At 54.7% G+C, this 19548-nt stretch overlaps 2 protein-coding genes across 2 annotated transcripts; one reads left to right on the top strand and one right to left on the bottom strand.

Annotated features, from left to right (window-relative positions):
• Window positions 1-11019: 11019 nt before the first annotated feature.
• On the bottom strand, window positions 11020-13180 carry B0H18DRAFT_1054099 (uncharacterized protein). The gene is made up of 4 exons (XM_048031022.1): window positions 12212-13180; window positions 11902-12157; window positions 11743-11842; window positions 11020-11680 (listed from the first exon to the last, which is right to left on the bottom strand). Exons 1-4 carry the CDS (start codon window positions 13170-13172, stop codon window positions 11063-11065), a joined length of 1935 nt encoding a protein of 644 aa, XP_047885443.1. The 5' UTR covers window positions 13173-13180; the 3' UTR covers window positions 11020-11062.
• Window positions 13181-14856: 1676 nt separating this feature from the next.
• Window positions 14857-18126, top strand: B0H18DRAFT_1109206 (P-loop containing nucleoside triphosphate hydrolase protein; the record flags this gene model as incomplete). The annotated part of the gene is made up of 6 exons (XM_048032755.1): window positions 14857-14920; window positions 14977-15314; window positions 15371-15457; window positions 15508-16200; window positions 16254-16722; window positions 16781-18126. The coding sequence occupies exons 2-6, from the start codon at window positions 14991-14993 to the stop codon at window positions 18124-18126; spliced, it is 2919 nt and encodes a 972-aa protein (XP_047885442.1). The 5' UTR covers window positions 14857-14920; window positions 14977-14990.
• Between the last annotated feature and the right edge of the window lie 1422 nt (window positions 18127-19548).

Below are 19548 nucleotides of genomic sequence, written 5' to 3'. Positions count from 1 at the left end.
TGAAGGCGTCGGCCTGGGAGGTTTGGTAACTGGTTGGGGGATGAGTAGATTGTTGTCGACTAGACAGCAGCAGGACGACAGAGGCACAAGCAAGCACTAGGGAGGGTATTGCAAACAGAAGGGGTATACCGGCATAACCCAGAAGACGGACCCTAGGGGCAGTCAGCCATCCAAGATTTCGAAGGTCGATCACGCAGTGATATACGTACCATTCGTGGTGAGCGACATCACACTGTAAGCCGTCGGCCCCCTCGATTGCGTGTAGCTTGAGCGAGACAACAAGGCATAAAGTAAAGAATATCGCCAAGCAACCGACCATCACAGGCATAGACACAGGGTGCCACTCCAGGGAACGTTGGCTGCGTGCTCATGAGCACACCGTGAATAGGTGGGTCAGTATGCCACTCACAATCCGCCACGCTTAGCTTTCCTCGGGAACGCACGATCGACAATGACGTAGAGACTGTCATGATGGCGCACAGGCCGGTCATAGCGAACCATGAGAGGGTAACAAGTGCGGCCTGCACTGTGTGAGGGTACATGGTGGTCAGTACGTATTATTCAGGCAGGAAAGTAATGAAGCTCACGTCTACAGAACCCAGACGGCATTGCGTACGGATTCATCTTCCATATCATGCCTGTATAGATTCAGCTGGTGGTCTATATGTTGGCGGATGCATGACATACCCAAGCAGAATACTACCTGCATCGCCGTATTGGCGATGGCGTACGTGACGGGTATCCAGTGTCCCCCCAGAGCGACGACAGAGTAACGTAGGACCACCAAACTAGTAAGAAGACCTGGGAGGGCATGAGTTCTCATGCCACGGAGCGACCGCTGCCAGAAAGGAGACTGCTACGCACCCGAGAGAGAAAGAGCGAACCATGCAGCCTTCAACGCGTACGAGATCATGCCAGAGGTAGATGTGCGCTCACCGGGAGGCACGGTGAGGCATACCGGTCTCGACGAGGGTACGGAAGAAAGGACACGATAGGGGACAACGGGGGACAATGACAAGCGACCTGGGAAATTGCGAGCTTTCGGGACGAGTCCGGTGTAGCGGGCCCACGAAGACCGTCACGGTGGCGATCGCGCATCGGCTGCAGGCCAGAGCGCTTCCCCAATCACAGGATCACAGCGCGAATCTGGTTCTATAAGTTCTAACCTGCCTTGCTTCCGGCCAGCGCACAGCCCGGGGCGTTCAGTAAAGGGAACCCGCTGACCGCCGAGTCTATTGGCCGCGACGTGCCAAGATACACATATGGGCTAGCTTGGGGCATCCCATGCCAATCTGACGGGCCTCCAGATGTCTCCGGAGCTGGTACATATGCAAGGAAAGGTATAGTCGAGTTTCATCACATCAACTTCGAAGCTCACAGAGATTGGGCAGCGCGTGCGACCATCGTCCTCAGCTTGCCGACCGACGCCGTCCGTATGTATCACCCCAATGACGCCTGCTCAGTATCGATACCAGGCCGAGACGTCGACGGGACGTGCCTCCACGACACTTATCGAGAAGCAGTCAGAATCACCTGAACGAGCCTGAACGGCCCAACAGTCGTAAGTACCTTTTCTCCGCTGGCTTCCTCCTTCTTCGATGAGTCCGTTCCGAAGCATCTGAGCATAACTGCCGATGCTTCCGGATTGTGGGAATGTCTTGATCGTACCTATTAATTATACTCTGGCAGGGCAGCAGAAAGAGGTTTGGAAAATCATCGGATGACGCCAGGAGAGTACGTGCCAGTGTCAATGCAACAAAAGTACCGTGTGCTTCAGCCACCTTTCGTCCCCCTTCCCCATGTCTGTTCTGTCTATTCGGCCCAGCCCCATTCTCCTTCGGAGATGAAGCCGGCAGTAGCATGAGCCTGGGTTGGAGTTCTCATAGTGTCTCTTCTTACTCTCAGGCTTTGTACTCAAGCGGAACCAACGCAAGCCGCTGTCTTCGGGCCGACGTCGCTGGGCGTGCGCGGTGAGTAGAGTGATTCAGTCGACGGCCACCAACTCCGCTGACATCGTAAATGTCTGACTGCCAACATCCTCGTGCACCTTAGGCAGTGTGGGCCCGTTGACCGGATTGGAAGCCAGGTGGGTTCCCCTGACTTCGAACTTCGAGTGAGCTTATGTGACAAGGTTTGACCGCACAAACCCCGGCCGCATTAATGAGCTGTGCTTGTTGGCCTTCCTGCCGCTGTATTGACATACGTATCGGATCCAGCAACCCCTCATTCCGACTCTCCATCGGTATGGAAAATTCTTGAGTGTACGTAGATTTCCACAGTCGGTGATATGATCTAGTCCTCCGCCGCTTGCTTGGTGTCCACTACGCCCGCAATGGGGTCGCTCACAGCCTGCAGCGACGAAGCTAACACCGCAGGCTCTCCACGTCCCTGGCGGGACGCCAGGCTGCCCTCGCGTGACGGCGGATCGAGCACGTCTGCCTTTTCAGGCACCCAATCCATCGAAACTGTCACGTCGATGATGTTGGCCCCTATTCCGATGGGAAAGTCGAGTTCCTTCCGCGTCAGGACCAGCGTTGAGCTCTGGCCGGCCGGAGTACGGGGTGTGGCATGTGGAAGGTGGGGATAAACCAGAACCAGCCCAGGAAGACCTGACGCGGGTTAGTTGATGTTGTTTCCTGTGACAGAGAGCGCAGCTGACATACCTGACCCATGTAGACCTTGACGCGCACCTCCCGATCAGCATTTAGCACGACGCCTAGATCGTCTTTCAACGTCTGGGTAACGTCGTTGATGGACGTGCTCTCCGACTCGACGTGCTCATCGCTCGCTCCGTCCGGTAGCGCTTTCTCGTCTTGTTCTTGCACTTCCCTCTCCGCATGCTGCCTTATCGTCTCCCTGAGTTTGCCCCACTTGTCATCTGTCAAAGGCTTGAGGACCCGCGTCACCACTTTTCCATCCTGGTATAGTGTCAGCATCAGCGCTCATCCATCAACGACGCCACTATGTCAGTAAGTAGGCGCAACGAGGCCTGGCTCACCGTCTGAGTGTCCTCTTTCCGGTAGTCTTCCTCCCGCACCACCCCCAGGCGCGCGAACGGCCTGACCATCTTGCCCTTGTCCCATATTTCATCCTCGAAGACGCTCGAGAGCGCCTCGTCCCCCACTCTCTCGCTTCCCGGCTTGCGTCGCCCCATGTTCCCGCCGTCGTCGCGCGTCTGCCGCTCCCACCGTTCCAGCGTCTCAGTTAGGTCATCGTCGTACCGCGCGAGCGACACCCATATGCGCCCGCCTGCCCGCGACGCCGTCGCAATTTCGCCCTTGGGCGCTTTGGCATAGCTCGTGCGTTCGAGGAGCGCGTTGGCAGCGCGCATCAGGTTCACCTTCACACCAGACAGCTCGCGCATACGAATCGCGACCTGTGTGAGGCGGATTTTCGGCGGGGGGCGCTTCAGGACTCCAGACTCCTTTGACCAGAAGCCCGGCGGAGCTTGGTGTGAGATGACAAGAGACCAATAGTATAGCCACCTGCGCTGGCTCGGGATGCTGACACCTTGTTTCGTCTGCTGGGAGGGCGAAGTGGGGCGCCTCATCCGTTTCGATGTGTGCAGTTCAAGGACTCGTGTGAGATTCTCGGCGTGGTCGCCTTGAGAACCTTGCTGCTGCATGGCATTCATCCCTTCATCGTCGGTCATGTCGGGAGGTACGGGCGTTCCAGGCTCGGTCTGAGGAGGGACATCTTGTGAGTTGTCATCCGAAGGCATTGAGTTCATGATCTGCTGTGCGCGTGCGGTCGCTTCATCCTTCGCTGTCTGACTTCGCTTGACCGTTTGGGGACTGGGTGCTTGGTCGGATGTGAGGAGGTACGCGCACGCCATGGTACCTGATCGTCCCTTGCCAGCTTATTGAAGAGCGGTTCACTCAGCTTCCAGCAGAGATATGTGTGATGAGGACCTCACCTTTGCAGTGCAGGACCGCGACTCGCTCTTTGGAAGGCTCTAACCATGCTCGTATCTCGCGGGCGACTAATGGAAGGATCGCCAGCGGTGGAGCGCTGCGCCGACCTGTTTTGAATTATCCATTGAGAGATCAAGGACTGCACGTACTGGTGGTCAGGAAACGGGTATCTGCTAACTCTGCCATCAAAAATACTGGCAGGGTAGCAGTTCTCTGCCACTGGGCAGAAATTGAACACCCAGAAGTTCTTGCCGTGACGATGCTCCAGGAAACGTTTGGCATCCTCGCGTCGGTTGCGATACAACGCTTCCAACCCGGATGCAGGGTACCCCATCACAATCACTTGCTCGGTGATGTAGACAAGGTCTGAGAGGTTCACGGTGTTTAGCCCGACATGGTTGCAACCCCAATAACCTGAAATCGACTCACCGAGGTCAATGTCCAGTTCATCGTCCTTATATCTAGCCTTGTCGAGGGAGACAAGACGACGAATGAAGTCTGTCATGGCCGTGAGTGTGAGAGGGTGTACAGGGACTCTTTAGGGTCATGCACATGGAGGAACGGAGGTATCCATTGTCTGCCAAGGCCACTGTTCAAGCTGGCACTGATGGCGCTGCTGTCACCAACGCCATGGCCGCTGGCGGAGACCGTGTGATGAAGTCATAGTGCGATGCCAAATAAGGCAGACGTAGTAATCGTCGGCAATGCCCGGTCGGTCTCCTTGAGTCCCATCTCCATGACCTGCAGCTGATTGTTAGTGCACATACGACTCTGTTGTAGGAGGACTTCTACCAGAGTAGGATCACAGATCCTGAGTCCTGACGCCCGCCGACAACGTCGTCAACAAGGTGAGTCACATCCCGGGCCAATACAATAGCCATCGATAATGATTACACACGCCCAAGGCTGGAAGGGGAACACAGGACCTTCATCTCGTATTCACCACAAGGTCGCTCGGATGGCGACGACTTTCGTACCTCTGTCTGAATTGTCGTTGTTCCCTGCGACACCCGATCAGGTGCTCGAATCGCGCAGACGTCATGCTCCCCAATGGTGCAGAAAACTCAGCATCGAGGAGTACCTCCTCCGGGATCAACTAATGGACGGGCACGAGCATGCCTCGGACAATAAGTTCATTACATGGTAAGTCATATTGCCTTCGATCGCGCAGGCGTTAATGTGTTGACGACCTCACAGGGTGCTGGCTCCCAGGGCAAATCCCACCACGCTGGACTTCATGTGCTCATGTGAGACGTAAGTCATTCCCCAAGGGTTCGCAACTGAATTTCAATGAGATAGGTCGCAGCTTTCGCAGAACAGCGGTCGTGGCGCATCCTTCAGATCCATCCGGCGCGAAGCAAGTGACTGCCTACGCCATAGCATCAGTGTTCACTCCAACAGAGAAACGCAAGAAGGGCTACGCTCAGCACATGATGCGCCTTCTCCACTGGGTCGTGGCTCCTCGCTCAGTTCTTCCCGGGTTTCCTGACGGCTGCGGTTCCCCGCCAGAAGTCCCTGAGGGACTGGGTCTGCAGAGCGCGCAGTTCTCCGTGTTATACAGCGACGTCGGGAAGGAATTTTACCAATCTTGCGGTCCGACTGCTGAGCCAGGAGGCGGATGGCTAGCGAGCGGCGCTGTGGAGACGTCCTGGTACGCAGACAAAGCACCCAGCAGTACGACAACGGGACCTACTTCGCCTCACATATGGCTCTCTGAAGACGATGCGAAGCACGTGTGGTCACTGGACGTGCCATTCATGAGAGCGCATATATCGGAAGCAGCCAAATCCTCAGACCGCACTGCGTTCTCGTTCTTACCAAACAAAGGCGTCGGCGCTTTCGTTATACAACGCACCATGAGCTTCACGGCAGATGAGGCACCTGTGCTCCCTTTGGACACGTGGGGCGTACTCTTGCTGCCGAGCGCAGTCGTTGGCGTCGATGAAGTCTTCGCGAATCTGGACAAACAGCCCACATACGCTACGTGGACGCTGGACACCTCAAGTGAATCGTCACGCGTCCTGGTCACGACGCGAGTGCGCGCCTCGAGGGAGACCTTGCCTGGCTTGCTCGAGGTGCTTGTGCACTTCGCGCGGAAGGAGAACATCCAGAAGATCGAAATCTGGGGACTGCCCGAAACGTTGCAGGCAGCCGCGAGCGAGTCGGACTGGGAGACATCGGCAAGGACAGATCATCTCTCTGCGTTCAAGTGGTACGGGAAGGAGGGCGAGAACGAGGTGGAGTGGGCGTTTAACGAGAAGTACGTGCTCACTTTTATGGCCTCGATATCACAGAATCTGAGATAGTAGCGAGATAGGTTCTGCTGGTGCTGAATCTGTATCACACGTTGTACACGTCACGAAGAATGAGGTATAGCATTGTGTAGGCGTATAATCGTGAGGATGCCGCATGCAAGGCGATCAGGCAGGAGCAAACAGGGTGATGACGCTCACAGGTTCCTTGTACTGGGCGATGGGCTTGAAGGCAAGGTCGTGCAAGCTGTTGAACGTGGCAATATGAGGTCGATACACACACGTCAAGTGATCTTATGTAGTACATACCCGAAGGCAGCCGGACCGCCGCATGCCAGGCCTTCTGGGGTAGTGGTCCACTTAGGATCGGCCGCCATGGCGATGACGGTCACCCTCAAGCCATACCTTGCTCTGTCGTTCAGCAGTGGTTGTTAACTTCCAGCACTACAACGACTCACCGGTAAACAGGAGTGCCAAGAGCTGTTCCGTTCTGCGAGTCCAGGACAGTGATGAGGTCCGGCACAGTAGCCAACATCTACAGGGATAAGGCTCAGAGACACGGACATGCTGAGTTCAGGATGCGTACCTTCTGCTGTCCGTCTGGGGTCGCCAAGTACGCATACAGGTTCTCATTCTGGAACGGTATGATGAGGCGGTCATCCGGGCCATACGCAGGCGCGGGCGCGTTTATGGAGCCATCATCTTCTTCCTCGTCCTCCACCAAGGGCACAATAGTGACTTGACCCCAGGTGAAACCCTTGCGTACTTCCTGCTCATCAGCATCAGTATCTCCCATAATCTGATTCGAAGAAGGAGAAACATACTCTTTGCACGTCCACAATCTTACCAACGAACAGGCAAGCGCCGTTCTGCAATTCTAGGATTGCGGCGGGTATAGCCTTCAAGTCGTTTCTCCTTCTGCAAAGAGCGACTGCACGACCAATGTGCCACGCTTGCGAGACACTGCGCGTAACACCTTTCGCACCAGAGTCAGTGTCATGAGTGACGTTCGAGCGACGCATTGAGTACCATATTTTTGGCAATTTAAACGGCTCAGAGGAGCCATGCTAACACCGCTTCTAGAGCCCATTTCTGTTGTTGCACTACGAAGGACAGTCTCAATCATCTTGGGCGTGCTTGCCGAGGGCATGACCTGTGAAGTGAGGTGAGATAATCTAGTTGCCGGATGCCTTATTACCTACTCACCACCGTGTTCCCAACGCCGTCAGATATTGCACAAGGCCAAAGCCCACCGGGGATATTGAATGCACCAGGCAGCGATTGATACATCTGGAAACATCGTTGAGTCAGCTACAGGACTCTCAAGGAGAATGAATCGTAGCCTCGGCGTACATTGGGATAGGCGCGGCCCATGAGATCAGCGTCTAGAACTGTCTTACCCATTTCCGCGGCGACAAGCATAGGCTGTATGCCGTTTCCTCCTCCAATCTCATCGGATATAACGCCTGCGAAGTCTTGCAGGTTCATATACGTCATCAATCTACGAATAGACGTGGGTATTTCGTTTCCTCCTTGTACACGCTCGATCTTAACATTCGACGCCCCGTCAATGCCTTCCGAGATGATGACAACTATCTGACCGCACCGAGACGCTAGGAGATCCCTAAAGCACATCGTCAAGACGGTACTGCTCAATGACATGACAGCACTCACCATAAACATGCAGCGCAGAAAGATCGTATCTTCAGCGACGTCATCCGGATCGACGACCTGATCAACGGTCAATACTACTTGTCCGTTTTGAGACGGCTATACTAACAATGATCTCTTTCCCGTCGCGCAGGAGTTGGCGAGCCATGAGGTACGGTGGGTATGTTGTGCCTCCCCCGCCTGTGCCCAATATTCCGCAGCCGTCTGCGATCCACTCTGAAGAAGAGGATCATTAGCTCGTAAAGCGATAGAGAAAGACAGGGCAACGCACTGAGGTCCAACTCAGATACACTCCAAGAGCGATCTTGTCGAACTTCAGGCGTATAAGTTTCAATGTCTATAGTTGCATCCTCCCCAATACTATCGGTGAGGACCGTCTTGTCGTTCTCTTCTATGTTGGCCACGTCCTGATCGTCCATCTGTATATCAAACGCGGACATGGAGGCCACCGCTTCGGGTGCCAGGTCACCCGCAGCTTTGACGATGATCCTTGTTGCTTGGTTCGTCACGTATTGCACAGGGAGGTTAGCGACCTCGACGATCTTGACAGTCGCTGTGTGGCAACAGGTCAACACAGTGCGCCATACTGATGGTTTCATCTATCTCACCTGGGTCGGCACCGCCTTTGATGGCCTTCTCGATCGCTTGAGCCTTGATACCTTCGATGACTTCGTGTATATCGCGACCTTGCAATATCTCTATGGTGTCTATTTCTCCGGCGACTACAACGGCATGACATGTTCAGTCAGCGCGCTGTCCGCAGCATTCATTAAACTACAACTCGCCCTTGGCCATTGCCGCACCGACAGCGTTCGCAACTCCAAAGTAAGGTGGGCGTACGATTTCCCCGACTCCAAACAGTTGCTCTGGCGCGATGATACTGCCACCACCAACTAAGAGAACAGTTATGTCTTCGGGAGATGTTTTCATTCTTGACGGTTGTGATGAGTAGCGTAACACGACATGCACATGATCACATACTTATCGATAATTCCCTCCAGCTGTTTCTTCATTGCCTTGCTGGCCTTCTCGACGGTGTCTGGGTCAATACCGGTAACGTTGTTTTTTTCTCCCAGTTGTGCACGGCCACTTGCGACAACGACATCAGTGGTAGTCAATACGTCTCCCCCGAACACCTTCGCGTCCCTTGTAATATAGTGTCCCACGGAATCGGGACCGACAGTCACGCTGCGCCCCTGAGCCGTCTCAGACACCTTCACACGGGAGCCGCCACCCAGGCCAATGGACTGGACATCCGCCATGGCGAAGTTCGTACGCACCCCGCCAACTTCGATGAAAGACGCTGCCTGTCGCGGGAAGCCGGATGGCAGAAGCACGCCCACATCTGTGGTTGTCCCACCAATGTCAGCAACAATGATCGACTTGCGTTGCTGTCCCGTCTGCTTCTCGTCAAGACCGGCTAGAAAAGCGGCGCCTCGCATTGAGTTCGTAGGTCCCGACGCGAACGTGCGGATAGGTAGTCGTGCAGCGGACGCCGCAGTCGTGAGAGTGCCGTCATTCTGAGTGAGGAACAGGGGGCACGCGAGATTGAGGGCCTTCATGGCTGCCTGGAAACCTCGAATGGTTCTTTGAGCGAAGGTGAGGATTGAAGCGTTCAAGATGGACGCGTTCTCGCGCTCGAGGAAGCCGACTTGTCCAACTAGTAGGAAGTATGAATCTGTCAACAATACTGCTGTCGCGGAGAAGGAAGCACTGACCGTTACGCGAACAGACAACGTCAACTCCGTCTCCTAATGCGCGTTGAACGATCTCGGCAGCGGTTTGCTCTTGCTTTCCATCGTTATCCAGGGGTGAAAATACGCCGCATATGACAATCTGACAAATTCTAGCTTGCCTGGGAGTTTGTGACAGAAGTCAAAGAACCCTCACATTCTTGAGGCCTTGTGCCCTAATAATCTTGCACTGCTCTATCACCTGATCTTCATCCAAGGGCAGGACTTCGCGACCATCAACTGTTGCCCGAGGTGAGAATATGACACGTCAAGTGAAGGAGGACCTGGTACGAACTCTGTAGACCGCCGTCAACATATCCAACATACCCTTCTGTTAGAGCACGCAGACGTGGCGGGAAGTCGACGAATGGCGGACACTGCTTCGTATACGGTCCACACAGGCGAATGACAGCAACCTTCGCTAGTCGTCGTGCATCCGCTTCGAGCACAGCGTTGATGAAAGCAGTAGTGCCGATGCTAAGAGACGAGACCGACGTCACTGCTGTGTCTGCACGCTCCAATATTTCTCGGACAGCATTCTCGATTCCTTGAGAGACATCTGGAGTCGTAGGTGCCTTGAAATGCGCGAGAACCCCGCGGTTTGGTTCGTGTAGGCGTGTCAAATCGATGAGCACGCCATCCGTATTTGTACCTTTCAGAATTTGGAACTTGGTGGTCAGAAGCATTTACAAAAGCGGGCAAGATCAGCATGAGAAGTACTAGTGTAGGCGTCACGATTCAGGCTCCCGTGCGTGCGTGAGTAGACGGATACACAGACTCAACTGCTACGCCGCCGCTTGCTCCGAGTGCCACTGTCAAGTTTGCAGTCTCGCTGATGGATCAATGTCCACCGGTGATACAGAGGCTTGCGTAGCAGCTGAGTTCTCCATCCTAAAATGGGCCAGAAATCCCCGTAGACTTTTGCTTGCCGAAGACAAGGACAAGTGGTCGTGCTGCTGAAGCGCTAAATGTGCACGGCTTCCATTTTTGGATATAACGCATGTGGCCCGAGATCCGATCGGTACTCACCGCCAACGTCGACCCCGATGCGCAACATGACGGAGATTTTGAGCTTGTCGACGAACGGATAGCAGGTGGTGCTCAACCTCGATATAAGAGAAACCTTATCACTAGAATGAACTGACGAGGAGTCAGGAGTCAGGACATCGATGCGGTTCCCCAGATAAGCGTTTCGCAGGACTGCCGCGATAGCTAAATCCAAGCAAGCCCAAAAACGAGAGTATCTCTTTTTGGTCAGTAACGGATACTTAGGCTCGTTCCCAGCCGATCTGGCGAGAGATATTTTAAACTCCGTCGTGGCACTCCTCATGTTCGCCAGAACGGCTGGGAGGTTTGGCCGCCCTTTACCCCAGTACCCCGGTAGCGCCCGGGACTTAGAGAAATCGCGCGTTTGCGCCCGCAGAGGCGCGAAGCCCGCAACACCCTGTAGACACGAGAGTTGGCCTGTACATAGCACAAAAACAATTGTACACTATATACCAAATTCAAAGTCGTCTAGAAGGTCTGGATCGAGAGCCACGTCGCCTGCCATATCCAACGAGAACATCGCCTGAGGCCGATGGTCATCCTCAACATCACCTTCATCGTCGGAAACGTCGTCGTCGGAATCCGATTCCGACGCGTCGACGGCTTCTTTAGCATTGGTTGAGGTAACACGACTCTCTACTTCACCGTCATTCTGATCGATCTCCGTCTGTGTGGTTGATTCACCTGTAGGGCTCGTCCCGGGGTATCTGCCACCTACCAAAGGTGTGCTCCGACAGCGCGCCTGCAGCTTCGCAATGCTGCGATTGAACTCGTCAAGTGGGCCCTCCAGTAGCTCCAGGCCCAAGGTGTAAGAGTCGGGCACCACTGCCTTGTCATCGTCGATCTCGCGCCCAGGCTCGAGTTCGTACACACGATGTTGTCGCAGAGATTGCATCAACACGGTGATGTCTCTCTCGAGGCTAGGACTCGTGTGCTTCGAGCCTTGCTTTGCGCCCAGTGAGTCGTTGAGTTGGGTGGAGAGTCGGCGCAGGATGTCAATGCACGGCGAGACCATCGCCAGCCATTCCCACGACGCGTTCGAACCATGCGCTTTGTAGATGGTCTGGCAACCCGGATCGCAGTCAGCGGGGTGCAACGGCCATCGGGACGAGCATTGGTACATACCTTAATCCAGTAGTTCATGTGCTCTTGCAGTAGGTCCACTTCGACCCACGAGGATTCCCGTCCCGTCGGATTGACGAGCCAGTTGTTCAGGACGATTTTCCTATGTGAATCATTGGTGAGATCATTCTCAAGCGAAGTAGAAGGAGTCGGGATGCTCACCGCAGCTCCTCTGGCCAGACATGAGTTAGATTGTGGACGAGGAAGAGCACTTCTTGGGCATACTTTGTCCTTCCCGAGCCCCGGTAGATGAGTGCGAGTGCCTTCAGAAGCAGTACAAGCCGTCCTGAGACGCCCGTTTTGACCGCATCGGTCAAGGCACGGAGGACGAGAGCATCGCGCATGAAAAGGATTGCATTCTCGAAGACCATGTCTCCCTGAGAAAGGCGGTGCGGCCCAGTCTCTGGGTGAGCAGTGGCTAGCATCCTAGGATGAGATAGCAATACGAGACAGACATTTAGAGGGTACGCACTGCTGTCCTTGTCAACTTCGGCTGTGGTTTTGTCCGGCTGTGCTCGCAGCTCAGCTGCGCGGGAGGTTCGCAGGGAGCCAACAGTCCGGCTAGTGGTGAATCGCCGCACTATCTCAGCCACATCGTCCTTGAGTCGGCTCCAGGAGACAGTTTGGCCGTATTCATCGAGGTCAGTCCTTCCAGTGACGATCTCCAGACAGACGAGGATACGGGCGTACAGAGAGACGAAGATGAGGTCTTGGCAGGTCCGGAATGGAGGAAGGGAGGTCAAGGTGATTGGCTTACGGTCGAGCACAGTGTTATGGAATGCGAGGGAGCCGGGGTTGCGGTGGCTCGTGGTGCGACCATAGAAGAGCTCCATGATACCATGTGTCGCAGCCATCTTGTAGTGGAAAATCCCAGGCATGACTAGAGCCCATAGGAAAGAGTTTGGGAAGTTGTCGTGCCCAGAGCGATTCCTTGTCAGCGAACGAAGCCGTGCGATAGAGAGCTGATCACCGGCGATGACTTGTACAACCTTGCCAAACTCCGGCGAGCTCATATCCTTGCCAAGCTCAGACAGGACAGCTTTGGTCACATCCGCGTTGCCGACAATAGTAGACTCGTCAATCTTCATCGACGGCAGAGGGTAGATGTTGGTACGGTGCAGGGGAATGCGGGTGTCGAGAAGTGGACCGAACGAGTCGACTTGTGCGCGGAAGCGAGAGAAAGTGTTGCCTCCATGAGTCACTATGATGCGAAGTACGGTAAGCTGAAGTAGTTCTTTGAAGTCCAGAGATTCCTGCGTGGAGAATATAAGATCGTCGCGTGCCAGTGGTGGGGCGTCCATAAACGATGACATAACATCCGCCGTTCGCATTGCTTCCTCTGTGGCGCCATAGAGGTCAAACGCAGTCGCGCAGGTACCATTCTCCTGGGAGTCTTTGCGTCCCAGGATCTGTTCCGCGACACGGAACACCATGTTGATGTTGTCGTAGACAAACGCGAGTAGACGCGAAGACGCGTTTACACGTGCAGCGCGTCGACACGCGTCTGAGAGCCGCTTGAGAATGCCCTCCACGCGCCTCTTCTTCTTCGTCGCACTCTCTGCCGTCTCAGCACCTCTCTCGTTGTTGCGTGCAGGTGTGGCCCGGCTCTCTTGACGAAGCTCTTCAATTGCTGCTGATACTTCTTCGTCTGCTTCACTCTGAGGACCGCTGGCCGCACGCTCGTGAGCAAGGACGTGATCGAGGGCGTCCCAAAGGCTATCACTTGAGCCATCTGGATCAGCTCGCAACGGGACTTCGTGGGGAATGTTTGGTGACACATCAACAGGTGGTGCAGCAGCGCCAGTGGTGGGACTGGAATTGTCACTGGATGGTGACCGAAGACGGCGGGATGTGTCTGGCAATGGCCTTGGAGGTGCGGGGTGCGTAGACATCGTGACTTCAGTGGTACGGTTACGATGCTGGGGATTTGAAATGGTGGGAGGTATGTCTTCTTCATCCTCCGAGTCCGATGACTCTGCGTCTAAGCTCTCTATACCAAACCCAGATGCAGTCCGTGCCAAGTCTATTGCGGTGTCTTCATCCTCGATGTCAGCGAGGGTATCATCGCCTAGGTTTCCGACCAGAGCGCTGTAGCTACAGCATACTCCGATGTGCGAGAGCAATTCGATGACTTGGCGCTTCGCGCCTGCTGTGTAGGCGTACAGACCGAATATACACCGCGAGTAATTGTTCTTCTGACTGCGGGCACTGAGACAGATCAGAGCGCAGGTGGTGAGGTACTATTGTCTCGCTGAGTTACTTGCATTTGCTGCATGTATCGATTGATCACTCACGTTCTGACGGCGCCTCTGCCAACTGAAGGTATTCCTGCGCCTCTGCCGTGATGAGGTGCTGAATGCTGACAAGAGCTGCATCACAATAGGGCATTGCTTGTCGAGCTCCTTGGAGAGTAATCCGAGTTCAAAATCCAAGGTGAATGTCTCGTCGACTGACTTCTTCTCTGTGCGAAGAAAGCCATTTTCGCTTGCTGCAACCCCTTCACGAGCTAGTAAGCTGCTAACGTGCTCCACGGCCCACTCCTCCACTACTGCCCTCCCTGTCGCGCTATTGCCTGAGGAGACCCACATGTCAAGGACGTCTTTCACAACCTCTGTGTGGCGAAAGAGGCCCCAATACCGCTGCTTGCCCTGGTAACGGCCCGGGTCCGAGATGTGGCGAAGAAGCTCGATGAAGGGGATATCTTCCTCCTCAAGAATCTTCAATATGCGGTCACAGGTTGTCTTGTAATGCACTTCCCTGTCTCGCTCTTCAACTTCTTCGGCTAGGCGCTGAGCCTTCTCTCGATCAGCCTTGTCTTTGCGGCGTCGGTCCTCCTTGGTGCGTGCAGGTGACTCTGGTATCATGGAGGTATCCGAGACTACATGGTTGCTTGGCGGGTCAGGGGAAAGCTGATACAGCCCAGCAAAGAGTGAGGGGAGAGGAGGGACTCGGCCAGCGACAGGAGTTGTGTCAGCCGCTTCAGCTTGCGAAGGCTCATCCGAGGACGGTGTGATTGGTCCCAATGGTGATGACGGTGGCAACGGGGTAGTAGGCCTCTGCATTTGTTGAGACATCGTGCGCTAAGAACACCATCCAAAGGTTCAAGAGTCAAGTGTCAAGCAACTGACAGTCTGTGCTCTACGCTGATCGAGAGTGGCGTGGACCTATGGGTGATCGGCAGGTGAGTTTTGACCAGCGCTCTTTTATCCCTTGCATTCATCACCCTCGTAACATCAGTCTCGACACAAATCATGCCAGGACGAGCAGGTCAAAATGCATACAAGCTTCGACAGAATGCGCGGCGTGTGCAGCCCCGGAAAATGCGCCCACGTCTCACGGCGGAAGAGATCGAACGTTTGTCTATGCTCATGCAAGATCGCTTTCACTGGCCAGAGAAGCCACGGTTCTTCCAAGTTGAGGGTGTCAAGGCGCAGATTGAAGGAATTGACACGGTCATACAGGCCCCTACTGGGTCTGGCAAGACGGCCATTGCAGCTGGTCCGCATCTTTGGCCCGGAAACGAGGGCATGACGACCATCATGGTTTGTCCACTGCTCGCATTAGAGGAAGAGATGGTACGCTCGACTGCGACTCTCGTCATCTCAATTCAAAAGCTTCATAGTATCTGTAGGTCACGACATTCAAAACCGAGTTTGGTCTCACTGCCGTCGCAGTCAATGGCCAGAACAGTCTGTCTGAGAACAAGCGCATTATGCACGTACGTCACATACATCAGTTTATTGTCACACAATGCCTCATAGATACTAGGAGATTGTCCGGGGCGATTACCGAGTTATCCTCATCTCGCCGGAGATGCTTCTCTCACAATCGTTCAAAGACAGAGTCCTCCGCAACTCAGGATTCACACGACGTGTTCTGAGTCTCGTCGTTGATGAAGCCCATTGCCTATCACACTGGGGTGCTGATTTCCGCAAGCATTATGCCAGCCTCGGAACGGTTCGCGCATACCTTCCCTTGGGCACACCAGTCATTGCTGTGACTGCAACTCTTACGGCTCGTGTCCGACGTGATCTACACAACGACCTACATTTTCCCAAGCTCGGCAGCAAGTTTGTGAACGTCGGGAATGACCGACCTAATGTATCCATTGTCGTACGAGCATGTGAATACCCCCAGTATACCTTTGCTGACCTCGACTTCATCATCCCCGAGACGATCAATGATGCACAAGACATACCCAAAACGTACCTCTATGTTGATAACATTGAGGAAGGTAACAACATAATGGATCACCTCGGCACACTACTCCGAAAGCGAAACCCTCGTCTATACGAGAGTGGTATCATTCGGCCGTTCAATGCCACGATGTCATCCCAATATCGCACCCACGCCATGGCCGCCTTTCGTAGTAACATGGACTACAGCCAAGGTGACATGATCGCAGACGGCATGAAGATTGGGCCGATTCGTGTCCTGGTATGCACGGATGCCGCAGGGATGGTAAGCCTACAGCAGTGCCGAGATCTCACTGATGAATCATTTCATATTGCCAGGGATGCAATGTCCCCGACGTTGATCGTGTCGTGCAGTGGAAATTGCCGAAGACATTCTCAAATTTTATTCAACGTGCCGGACGCGCGGCTCGCGGTCGAGGCCGCAAAGGCATTGCCATCCTCCTCGTCGAGCGGTCTGCTTACTCTGTCGATGTTCAGGTCCCGAAGCCCTCATCCGAAGCCAAGGAGCCTATCCCACAGTCGAAGGTCCTTTCGGGACGTGGACGTGGACGTGGTGGCAAGGGCAAGTCCCGGGGTGGTCGCCAGAAGGCTCCAAGTCCGCAAGAGTATGCTGCCAGGCATGGTGTAAATCGAGGAGCCAGTGCCGGTGATGCTGATGAACCCCTCAATGCGTCTGATCAACCGGAGGTCGATATGGAGGCTGCAGATGAAGGCCTTCTCGTGTTTGTGCAGAGTACTCAATGTCGCAGGCGTGTCTGGAGGCAGGTATATGAGTGTCCGAGCGGAGGTACAATCAACAGCTCTCAGTCGATCACAAAAGTACTAATCTGCCACTCATTGAACAGATTCAGTGTCTCGTGTCACGGTGCCGTGCTGCGATGTATGCGATCCTTCGTTGTTTAACCGCGCACGGTGTCTGGAATCTCCCAATGCGACAAAGAAGAAGAGGGGCCGAAAGCAAGGCCTCTCAGATATTGCTGCGCAGACTGCCCTCGAAGATTGGCGACAGAAGAAACTCGACGAGGATCACGTCGATGCGCTCTTCGGCCCGGGTGCAATCCTGAGTGACTCGTTAATCCAACAACTCACCTCCGTAGGCCCGCTAACACATCCCACGGTCTCTACCATCATTGCCACTTGGATCTGGCGTGACCGTTATGAGAGCGAGCTTGTTGACTTGCTCTCGGGAATGCAAATCGAATTTCGGGCTAAGCCACCAAAAACAGGGACACGGAGCCAGAAGAATAAGCGTACAGCTACCGACAACGACGCCCCCAGCAAGCCCGACCTATCATCCTCCAAACGACCACGTTGGGGTCCTTCGCCGACTCCCTCGCACCATCCTTCGCCCGCCACCTTGCACGGTCCCTCACCAGCCACCTCGTATGGTCCTTCGCCCGCTGCACTGCCTGATACCTGGGCCGCCGCCGCCCACGGACCATTGCCCACCGTGTCACACACTACTTGGCCCGTGGCGTTGCATAGCTCTTCATACACCGCGGCAGGTCCATCTTGGCCTGCGGCATTGTACGGTCTTCCACCCGCTGCATCATACTTTGACGGTCTGCCACCCACAGTGTCGCATGGTCCGTCACCCACCGCTTTCCCTCCTAACTGGGATGCCCGCTTCCATGGCCCTTTGCCCGTCACACCGGATCGTCCCTCGCGCTCCACATCGCGTGGTTCTTTGGTTCCCGCATCGCCTCCTCCCTGGGACACTGCCTCGCAGTATCCTCAACCTATTGCCTCGCGTGGTCCTTCGCCCGCCATGTCATATGGTCCTTCGCCCGGCGCTGCCTCACCTGCTTCCTGGGCTGTCGCCACGCACGGACCGTCACGGTCGTCGGCTATGTCGCATGTTCCTTGGCCCGCTGCGTCGCACGGCCCTTCACCTGCTCCATCGCCCGTCGATTTGCACGCTACCTGGTACGCTGCTACACGTGGACCATCGCCCACTGCATCGTACACGGGCGTACACACACCTGTTCGCAGTACCTCACAAGCCGGAGACCTTCGTGCACAAGGAACATCATCTGCCGCACCCATAGGAGGCCAAACTGACATATTTCAGATGCAACTCACCTCAGAAAACTATCTCGAGGTGAACGCAGCGCGGGGCCGAGGTCGAGGACGCGGTCGAGGCCGAGGTCGTGCGCGAGGAGGCCCCAAGGGAACAGGTAGTGGAGGATAACCCCGCATATCATATTCTATTTGTAAGGACACATAGAACTAGGCATATGTTCTCACTAGATCGATTCCGAGACGTCTTCTGTGGATCGAAGTCAGCCGCCACAGCCAGAGTCCATGAGAGAGCCATACGCGATTTCTCTAAGTCCCCGGCGCTAAAGGGGTACTGGGGTAAATGGGGGCCAATTCCACCAGTCGTTAGAGGCCCTCACCTCCTTTTCGCACTCCGATTCCTTTCTCGGCTTTTGAAGTTACTAAAAGGAGGAGTGTCTGAAAAGGGGTGAGGCGCCTCTTTCGACTGGGTTCGAGTCTAACGGATACTAAAGCAAGCCATTGGTAAATTCGTCTCGCTTGCGCAATCATTTCGTATAAAACATTTGATAAGGCAGCGCTTTACAGTACATACACCGTTTCAATACGTCTTTTAACACCCTGCACGGAACACCCTGCATGTAGTATAACTTTCATTTTACCGGAGTACTGCCAGTGGACGGAAGCCCTTGGGGGGCATGCACAGCCCCGTATTTTCGTCGCACAGAGCTAGTCTGAGTCGAAGTGTGGTTCCAAATCACGCGAACTCAGAGATGACGCTCTGAGGTGGTTTGTACTTTGCGATCGGCGTGAACTGCACTTGGTGCAAACTGCGTACGCGAGGAGTCAGTGGGGTGGTCGCCATTAACTATCGAAGGAAGAGCGTACCCAAACGCGGAAGGACCACCAGTGGTCAAGCCTTCTGTTGTACTCGTCCATTTAGGGCTCGCCGCCATAGCTATCACAGTGACGCGCAGACCGTAGCTGGTACAACAACTTGAGAATGTGACTCAGAACCGATTGCACGACAATCGACTCACCGATAGTCAGGCGTTCCGAGTGCTGCACCATTCTGTGAGTCAAGCACAGTGATCAAGTCGGGTACGGTCACGAGAATCTACCACAGATATGTCAGCCGCGCGTTGATAGCCCTGGTACGTAGTAGAAATACCTGACTGCTGCCATCTGCCTTCTCCAGGCACGCGTACAGGTTCTCATTCTGGAAGGGTATGACGAGGCGGTCGTCTGGACCATACGGAGCAGGAGCACTCCCAGAAGCAGAATTATTTTCTTCTTCCTCTTCCATGAGGGGCGCTATCGTGACCGAGCCCCAGGTGAAGCCTTTGCGGACTTCCTGAACGTCCAAGAGGCATAAGCGCCAGGAAGCTTGAGATCATGCAAGCGATGATACTCACCCTGGACACATCCACGACCTTGCCGACGAACAGACATGCACCATTCTGAATCTCAAGGATCTTGGTAGGGATACCCTTCAAGTCATTGTTCTTCCTACAGAGTGCGACGGCACGTCCTAGGCGCCATGCTTGAGACACACTATGGGTGATACCTGAAGCAAGCGCAAGGCGCATCTTAACAAATGTGTCGTTTTGAAGCA

This window comes from Fomitopsis serialis (assembly GCF_022376445.1).
Source record: "Fomitopsis serialis strain Sig1Antser10 chromosome Unknown B0H18scaffold_239, whole genome shotgun sequence".
NCBI classification, from domain to species: domain Eukaryota; kingdom Fungi; phylum Basidiomycota; class Agaricomycetes; order Polyporales; family Fomitopsidaceae; genus Fomitopsis; species Fomitopsis serialis.
This window is presented reverse-complemented; position numbering and strand designations above follow the sequence as displayed.